This window comes from Fusarium solani, assembly GCF_023522795.1.
Source record: "Fusarium solani strain SB1 chromosome Unknown bctg00000007, whole genome shotgun sequence".
NCBI lineage: Eukaryota > Fungi > Ascomycota > Sordariomycetes > Hypocreales > Nectriaceae > Fusarium > Fusarium solani.
The window spans coordinates 1274186-1283009 of NW_027072150.1; the positions used below are offsets into that span (position 1 = coordinate 1274186).

General features: G+C 49.3%; 4 protein-coding genes across 4 annotated transcripts; 2 read left to right on the forward strand and 2 right to left on the reverse strand.

Moving 5' to 3' along the window:
• Positions 1-108: 108 nt before the first annotated feature.
• On the reverse strand, positions 109-999 carry MRS44_011268 (uncharacterized protein; the record flags this gene model as incomplete). Its single annotated transcript, XM_046280996.2, has 1 exon — positions 109-999. One exon carries the CDS (start codon positions 997-999, stop codon positions 109-111), a length of 891 nt encoding a protein of 296 aa, XP_046135030.1.
• A 1580-nt stretch (positions 1000-2579) lies between these two features.
• Positions 2580-4998, forward strand: MRS44_011269 (uncharacterized protein; the record flags this gene model as incomplete). The annotated part of the gene is made up of 2 exons (XM_046275753.2): positions 2580-2625; positions 2675-4998. The coding sequence occupies 2 exons, from the start codon at positions 2580-2582 to the stop codon at positions 4996-4998; spliced, it is 2370 nt and encodes a 789-aa protein (XP_046135029.2).
• A 1493-nt stretch (positions 4999-6491) lies between these two features.
• On the forward strand, positions 6492-6707 carry MRS44_011270 (uncharacterized protein; the record flags this gene model as incomplete). Its single annotated transcript, XM_065619671.1, has 1 exon — positions 6492-6707. One exon carries the CDS (start codon positions 6492-6494, stop codon positions 6705-6707), a length of 216 nt encoding a protein of 71 aa, XP_065475743.1.
• Positions 6708-7728: 1021 nt separating this feature from the next.
• Positions 7729-8588, reverse strand: MRS44_011271 (uncharacterized protein; the record flags this gene model as incomplete). Its single annotated transcript, XM_065619672.1, has 3 exons — positions 7729-8108; positions 8156-8223; positions 8278-8588. 3 exons carry the CDS (start codon positions 8586-8588, stop codon positions 7729-7731), a joined length of 759 nt encoding a protein of 252 aa, XP_065475744.1.
• Positions 8589-8824: the final 236 nt, after the last annotated feature.

The following is an 8824-nucleotide window of genomic DNA, read 5'->3' on the forward strand; positions in this document are numbered from 1 at the left end:
TTCTACTCTCTAACTGGATTTCGCTTGACGGTCTAGATGCCTGGGATTCTCAGAGCTAGTTCCAGCTTTTAGGATAGGTACACTAGAGTACACCTGATCCTGAACCTCTTATGCGGTCGCAGGCTGGACGTTGGTCGTTGTGTATGTCGCACACGTGTTTCCTGCAGCATCAACCGTCATCTGCGCCAGATCATCGTGACCGCTAGCACAAGCGCCTCCAGAAGCCCTCAACTCGCCGTTGCTGAAAGTGACAAGCTCAATACCCTGTGCATTGCAATCTTCGGCGCGGAAATGCGTTCCATTGAACCCGACGCAAGCCTGAACGTCAACGAGGTCGGGCCGGAATCCCGCTGTGAATGTTCGCTGAACGCGGAGTGCGTTCGCACCATTGACGGCAGATGGAGTGATTTGACGGTCGATGGCTTCGTTGACGCATGCGGCGTCGACGATTTCGCCGTTGTTGCGGAAGGTGAGGCATTCATTGCCCGGTACGCCACCGATCTCGGTAAAGACAACCGTCTGGCCATTGGCTGCCTGATCACCGCCTCCATTGGTATTATCGCCAGCTGTGCCGTCATTGCCAGTGGTGCCGTCAGCTGCCCCGCCTCCGTTGGTGTTGTCGTCAGTTGCACCACCTCCGTTGGTAGCATCATCAGCTGCGCCGCCTCCAGTGGTAGTGTCGTCGGCTGCGCCGCCATCGGCTCCAGTGTTGTTGTTGCCGCCGTCGTTGTTTTGCGGAACATCCCCATTGGCATCACCGTTGGCGTCATCGTTGCCATTGCCATTTCCATTGCCGCCGTTACCATTTTGCGGGACATTAACGTTGCCGTTGCCATTGCCGTTGTCGTTCTGCGGCACGTTGCCATTAACTGGAGCAACACCGTTGCCAAAATTGCCGCCTGCGCCGAACCGTCCACGGAACCGTCCGCCGAATTGTCTCGGCTGAATGGACATGGCAGAGGCCACAGTGAGGAAGTAAAGAATCGAAACAGCCTTCATGATGACGATCAAAGAGTGTAAGAGACCGGGCAAATGGGAGCGAATGAAGTGAGAGAGTATAGAAATGAAGGTGGGCCGGCCACAGAGAAGCGAATAGAGGATATGAACAGGAGAGATGAGAAAGAGTGTGATGATATAAACAAATTCAGACTACTAGATACAGTGACTTATATAATCGAGTTTTCAAGATGCCCCTTCGCTTCCAAGTTGACAACTCTGACCCTGTTTCGCATTCGTCGCAACAACCCCTGCAACGTCACACTAGCATCTGCCGTCGCATCTCCAAGCCAAGCGATCATCTGAAACTGGGCGCCAATCTCAGACAACTATTTATGGATTAGAACAAGAGACTTTTCCAACCCTGGACATTTGACCGATGGGGTTAAACTCGAGGGGCTGGTTCTGGGCAACTTGGCGACCTCCTGCTTTAGCCTGTATAGGACGTCTGGCACACTGGATCGAACATTTGAGGCAGGTTTTGCTTTACAATGTTCTATTCGCTTTGGGAACGCGTTTTTTTATTTTCTCTATACGAGCTGTCAGCCGCCCAGACTAGACAGTATCAGGGAGACTGACCTAGTTTTCAGGGCAGCCTCAAACGCCAACAGCATCACCGTTGCACCTTCTCTGAGACTATTCTAATTTTCCTCAAATTAGAATACAAGTGAACTACGAGCGGCGAGCTATAAGCGCTAGGAGAACAAGACAAGCGCCCTGTGGAGGAAGCGACAGGGTCGAGTTGGTTGCTAATAGGCAAAGTTGGCTTACTCTAGAAGAGGTAGTTTGTGTCCCTCCTGTGACGACTACAACCTGCAGGTTTTGGCACAGAACAGTGCTCTTGAGTCATGGAGTTGCATGTTGGGGCTGTTTAGAGGACCTCGATGTGAAAGGCTTTCACCCAGGCCAACACAGTCAATTTCCAGCTAGCATGAACACAGTAGCACCAAGAGCTCAACTGCCATTCCCTCTCACACTCTCAGAGTCCATTCCTTCCTCTTGGAAGACACCGTCTGCATCCACCACCTGAGGCGTGGTAGCGAGGCTGTGAGACATCAACAACACCAAAGCGTAATTGGTTTAGTGGTAAAATTCTCCGTTGCCATTCGAGTAACGTCGGATACTATAAATAATATTTAAAATTTTTTTGTTTTTTATAATTTCTTTTAAAAAAATTAAAAAGTTTTTTATATATAATTTATGGCATCCCCGCTGAAGCGGGGATACCATAAAGAGCCCTGGGTTCGATTCCCAGATTACGCATAGCAGCGAGGCCAGCGTCTCGATTTGATCTTTTTGGCCTTTTGCCTCTCTTTTTGCGCCATGGATTGAAGTTGTGAATAAGACTTCAACGCCGCAGCTTGCTCCCCTCAACCTTCCTCATGGAGAAATTCTGCCGGGTCACTTGTCTCACCGCCTGCCCAAAGCAGACAACAAGGCGTGACTGGCGCGTGAATCTGCCTTGGCTGCCTGCCACGCATCGTGAATGGACATGCTTTTTTGACCTGTGAATTGTTGACATCTCATCAATCGTATACTGCCGAAGAGACGATCCTCTGTGAAAACTCTGCTTGACTTCAAATATGACAGGGCGAAAGCTGTCCAACCCTGGAGAGGGACCAGGACCCAGTAAGTGGGCGGATCCGGACTGAGCATACACTCCGCTGACAGCACGAAGAAAAACCCAAGACCGAGACAGAGATGGGAACTGGTGAAGCTCAAAATCACTCAAGAACCAAACCTGTGGATTCTTGTGCCAGATGGTGCGCGATTAAGCCTGATGGATCATTCTCATGGGATGAGACCAATATCAAGTCCTCACTGTCCCAGGAGGAACTCGGGAACGTTGATTGGATGCGAGACGTGATTCAAGGAAGAGTACTCGGTGCTCAAATATGCCCTTTGATCTTTGATACCTCTCAACTAGACGCGCCAGACACTGTCCGATTCCGCACCTTGTCATTCTTCTCGGAGCTGTTGGAGGACTCAGAGGGTACTTCCAGGTACAAGGCGTTGACTCCCGATCAACGTCAGATTATTGCTGTTGGTACCCGCGACTTGTACATTGCGGAAGCAGCAGGACTCTTGCAGCAGCCAGAGAAAGTCATTCTTCAAGGCATGGTTGACTTGGTTGACCAAGATCTTGGAGTGACGCGACTCGGTGGACTCAACATCTCATTCTACCCATCCAAGGAATTCAGCATCACAAAGTTCATCGAAAATCTGGACGAAAGAATCGGAAAAGAGGTTTCGCAGCTGTACGCTCAAATCATGCCTATGCCCAAGTTGTTCGCCGTCTTTGTCAACCCAGCTGATCTCTCTTACCACAACTTTGAGAACATTGTTCACCTGGACTCCTGGTTCGAGTCAAACATGTCATCAGTGAGGCCTGAACAAGCTCTGTCCTTGGCTAATGCCACACAAACAACGCCCGGCCGCGAAGTCTTTACCTGCGACTTGCAAGGCGACATGCTCACCCCCTTGAAAGCTTTGTCTGAGCTCGACTTGTATGTCTCGCCGTTGAACAAGACTACACGCGGCGGAGACCGGTTCATCTTCCACTCATCGATACTCAGCCAAGTGCTCACCGAAGCCTTGCAATCGAGCGATGTTCTGGACAAGCTTTCCGGAGGTCAACTAAAGTCATCGTTTGAGTTTGTCAACTACGTCTTCCGATGCAACCGATTCAACACAGACGATTCCCACTTCCAGAGCCATCTCGATACACCGTATTACGACAGCTCTCGGTCTCAAATTTCCAAGTACACCATGCTCATCAACTTGACAAAGGGCCATAGCGATCCTGCCCTGCGTATCGAAGATGTCTCATTCAATGACGTTCGAGAATTCACTTGTACCATCTTTGACCAAAAATACGAGCATGAAGGCTGGCCGTTTTTTGATGGGCAGAAAGTCTTCATCCGCACCGAGCTTGTTTTCAGGGACGATCAACTGGAATACAACAACGAGATTGCTGGGCTGTTTGCTGAGGCCTGTTACATGTCGTGGCAGAGCATGTTTGACCAGGGCCTGTCCTCTTATGCCAATGAGTGCTTTGAGAGGGCAAACTCGCTGCATTGGGCACTTGAAAAGGCTGCCACCCGGCCACCGGTCTACTTGTCGAAGCAGTTCCAGGGGGTACGGTTCCTTACAAATGGGTACAACTACTGGTTTTTGAAGAGTGGTGGAGTCACCCCGAAAGAATGTGCCCTGGTGGCTGTGCTCGACTATTTCAACTGCAAGATTGGGCAGAAATCGTTTCAGTCATTGGTGGCATCGACAACGCTTGAAAGAAGATTCGAAAGCACTGATGAGATATGGACCTCATTGGCTGCTGGTGAAGTCAAGGGAAAGACAAGCATCAGACACCTGACGAAAACCGACGTCGAATCACTCATCAAAACAGGACCCAGCAAGCCTCTGGAATGGCAGCTAGAAGATTGGGATGGCGAGCCTGAGGAACTCGAAGAATTCGAGGAAGACGGAGATGGCTGCTGTCCTATGCATTCATTTCCCATGTTCAACCCCTGGAAGAACAACGAGATCATGGATGTATACGATGCATGCTGCGACTATTCTCGGCAGAAGCTGTTCGGGGCACCACTTCTCATACTCGACCAAGAAATTGTCATCGACCAGGCGAACATCGAGATTGTCAATGAAAAAGTCTTCTTTCTTCGGTCCAAGAATGGCAAACCTCTCCCTCGAATCAACTTCGCTGCCTGCTGGGCCGATGACACACTCCCCTCCGAGTTTGTCTTGGTCGGAGAAGAAATCGAGGCACCTGGAATCATTGTTCCGCCTCTAACATTTCACGAATTCTCCGAAGGATACCAATTCAGCCTCGACTTTTTCCGCAATGATTGGATGGTCAAGATCGATGAGCAGACTATCCCTCTGCCTGATGTGTCTGAGAGACCGGAGCCTGATAGTGAGTTTCGGATCAGAGTGGACGATCCCTCAGAGAAGATGCAGCAGCTTTTTGATGACCCTTTCGAATAATAAGTCGACTATGATTATTTCACCGTTTGCTTGGTGTTTAGCTACCAAGCCAGATCATGCCGTCTTCGGTATGACAGGAAATGGTGCTGGAAGTCCTGCTCGCCAACAGGCATGGGACATAGCCAGTAGTGCTTGTGTTCAGGATGCCGGATCATGTGCAAAGCTTATTTGGAGGAGTGAATCGTGTTGCTGGTAACTGCAAGTGTTCTGGATGTGGTTGTTGAGAGATGGCGGAGGGGGCATGATGAGTGAATCAAGAGCTGGATTATTTCATTTGTTCGGTGAAATTGTGACTGGAGCTATCTTAATGACACCGCGGCGTGATATATAGACTTGCGCCAGCTTGTCGTCTCTCCTTTACTCAAAATTGATACTGTCCCGTGAGAAAAAGCCCTGGTTCTCACCAGTACACGGTTCCCGGCCATGCCCAAGTGGAGAGAAGGCTTTCGCCGTTCAGCTGACTGGAGCGACTGTAAGACATCCATCCTGATTATCTGCTAATGAATCCCCCTTGCTTTTTGATGGAAGTGAGAAATGCCCATCTGACACTCATTTCTCCCGCCCTGTTTAATAACCAAGGCTTTGTAGACGACCTGTTGACGTTCATGACCATTGGGCCTCCACACAATGAGGGGTCGCCCTGTCGATTATTGGCACTGTAGCGACCTGATTCAGCCACGGTTGAAACATCTGGTTCCTTGGTCAATATCTATTTCTCACCGTGCCAGTGAATGAGATTTTTACAAAGTCTGGATGTAGGCCATCGACTTTTCCCTCACCACCTTGGCGAGTTTGATCCGACGCTATTGGTCTTTTTGCGGAGCAGGGGATTCCAACAGGGGAGATTATCAACAAGAGCAGAGAGAACACTAAGAAGTGACCTTTCTGACTTGATTAGAGTCACGAGGGCGATGGCAGTTTGCAAAGATTTGCAGAACAAAGAAGTCCCAGAATAATGACTCAGCCACAGGCAAGAGTGACTTAAAACTGTGGTCTTTGTCAGTATGATGGACTCTTTGAGACTTTTTCAGAGACGTCACTTATGACAACAAGAAGAAAGAGGAAGCGTCGCGTGTCTGGGTGAAAACAGTGATATCGAGAGTACGCAAGCAATCGTGACTGGTGACACAATATCCTTCAATGAGGGCGGCCGTTGGCAAAGATGAAACAAGCACCTTGTGAACGACTAAGAAGTCATTGAAAAAGAAGAATCCTTTGCGCTTCTGGGGCATAGGTAAATCATGAACAAAGAAGGCTCAGTCACCCGAGCAAAAGAGCTTGGCTGCGGATGGTGTTAGGATCTAGACTATCAAGAAGGCCGCGTGAAGGAACCCTGATTAAGGTACCAAGTGTAAATACCTAAGGAGCTCAATTCCTCTCATCTCTACCTCTCGTAGATGAAGTAACGAAAAAAACTACAACCACGAAGAAACCACCACGAAGAAGCCACCACGGAAAGCTCACCACGATAAAATCGCCACAAAGGAGTCACCATGTGTATCGTCTACCGAGACCTAGACCTCTGCAAGAAGTGTGGCCATCAGATCTACTCCCGGGAGGCAGAGACGCCATGCGGATCAGACAAATGGGGCTGCAACAAGCACCTGCTTGTGAGTACCCTCAAGGTGGATGAGTCCCAATGTCCCAAGTGTGAGGAGGAAAGGAAGAAGAAAGAGAAGGAGAAGGAGGAGGAGGAGGAGGATAGCTGAGCTAGTCCCAAGCGAGTAGGAATTAGCCCTGGTTATGACCAATGCACGGCTCGCTTGCCCATGCCCACGTGAAGAGGAGGCCTTCACTGCTAACATTGACTCATTGGACGTTGAATGTTCAACAGGATAGGAGAATATAGCTTTACGTAGGCAAGTCTCAGTTCCATTACACAGCGAGGGGCATCTTTGTTGGCAGATAATCAGTATTGGTGTCGTACAATGACTCAAAGCTCAGTAGACGACCCGGTGACGTTGATCTTTGCGCTTCAGAGCAAAGACTATGAATAAGGGGTAGAAGGGACTATGAATAAGGGGCCGTCAGTGAGCGAAAGAGCTCCATCTTTGATTATCAGACCAGCCGCGTAAGGAAACACTAAACAAGGCACGAAGCCCAAATACTTAAGGAGCTTACTTTGTCTCGTCTCTACCCCTGGAAGCAGATAACTTTACCCAAACAAAAACCACCACAAAGAGATCGTCATAGCGCCCACGAAGAAATCGCCATGTGCATCACCTACGAGAACGAAGTCGTTTGCCAAAAGTGCGGGTTCGTGGTCAACTTTCAGATGAATGAAGCGAAATGCGGATCGGGCAGGCCGGATTGTCCCAAGCGCACGATCAAGGGTCAAACCAAGGTGAATGAGGAGCAGTGTATCAAGTGCCAGGAAGAGAGATACAAGAAGAAGCGGAAGAGGGGCACTTGAACTGGAGCAGGGTGAGCATGTGCCGCTGGGTAATCATGTTAAGATAGCAAACAAATCACTACTATGAAGTATTAAACTTGTCTATTCGTTCGTTTGAACATGTCCTGAGCCCACTGTGGGAATTTGAATGTACGAAAGTAACCACCTTGTAGGATCTGGGGCTTTCAACGCCTTCTACCAACTCAACAGCGGCAAGAGACTCGGACGTATCAGTATTGTGGACAGCACTCGTTGTTGAATTATGTGGATTACATGGTCCAGTCTTGGGCATTAAAGTCTTGATATCTCATTTCATCATGTCCTCGTAGCTGTATTAATTACTGTCTCACAAGCTCATCCTGAGACCCATGCGACCTCCGAGGCGTCATAGGCCGCTCCAACGACTGCATCTCCAAATCGACCTGGACATAAATCTTTCGACTAGACGCCCCATCGTCAAACCGGTCCCTGTCTTCATCCCCCAACGTGCTAGAACCCACACCCTTGTGAAAAGGCCGTGAGCCTGCTGAAGTGTTGGTAGTAATGGTTGCTCTGTTCGATCCTGCGTACGGCACGACTTGGGCGGCGGGAGGTTGACCACTTGATGACTCGGTGTGGAATCGGTTCTTGAGAAGTCTCCCTAGAGAAGGTAGTGAACTAGCGGTGATTCCTACTCCGGATTCCACTATTGACCAAATAACAATATTTGCGACGTTGTCTAACTCATGGTTAGCCCAAGCCTGAAAACCATATTCGTTAACTCACATAAGTAATCGTCAGGTCGTGTGTAATACTTCACATCAGGGAACCTGATGATGGTCGCAATGGAGGCACTATCTCAGTCAGTATGATTCAAATAGAGGGAAAGAAGTAATAGTGGGACCTACAGAACACCCAATCCCAGAATTATGGTAATTAATATCTTCATTGACGTCTTCATGTTCGTCTTGTATAGCATGAATCCAGGCAAAATGGCACAAGTCCAATCTGTCACAACGGCACCAGTTGAGACGAGATATCCGAGGCTCGCGATGACAACAGTTGGGGCGCATTTTCCAGGGTGACCCCAAGCGGCGGATATCGGTCGGCAGATGACAAAAAGGCCAACGATGACGACGGTGGTGGAGAGGGTTGAGAATATCAGTGTCGCCCAGATGATAATGCGGTAGGTTCGTCCGACGGCGATTCGGAGGAGCATGACGCAGATGGACCCCTTGATGAATAGTAACGAGCAGCAATAGATGACCTGAAAGTAATAGAGAAACTGCCAATGGGTTGTCAGCAGGTTCTTTGCGATGTTGGACGCGACTCACTCTCCGGCCGTCACTCTGCATTTTGCCATTCAATTGTGCATCTCTCGTACCAATCCCTGCGTATACCCCCCGGGCAACGACGCCTGTAACGCCCATATATAACATCTTGATCCTTGCCATT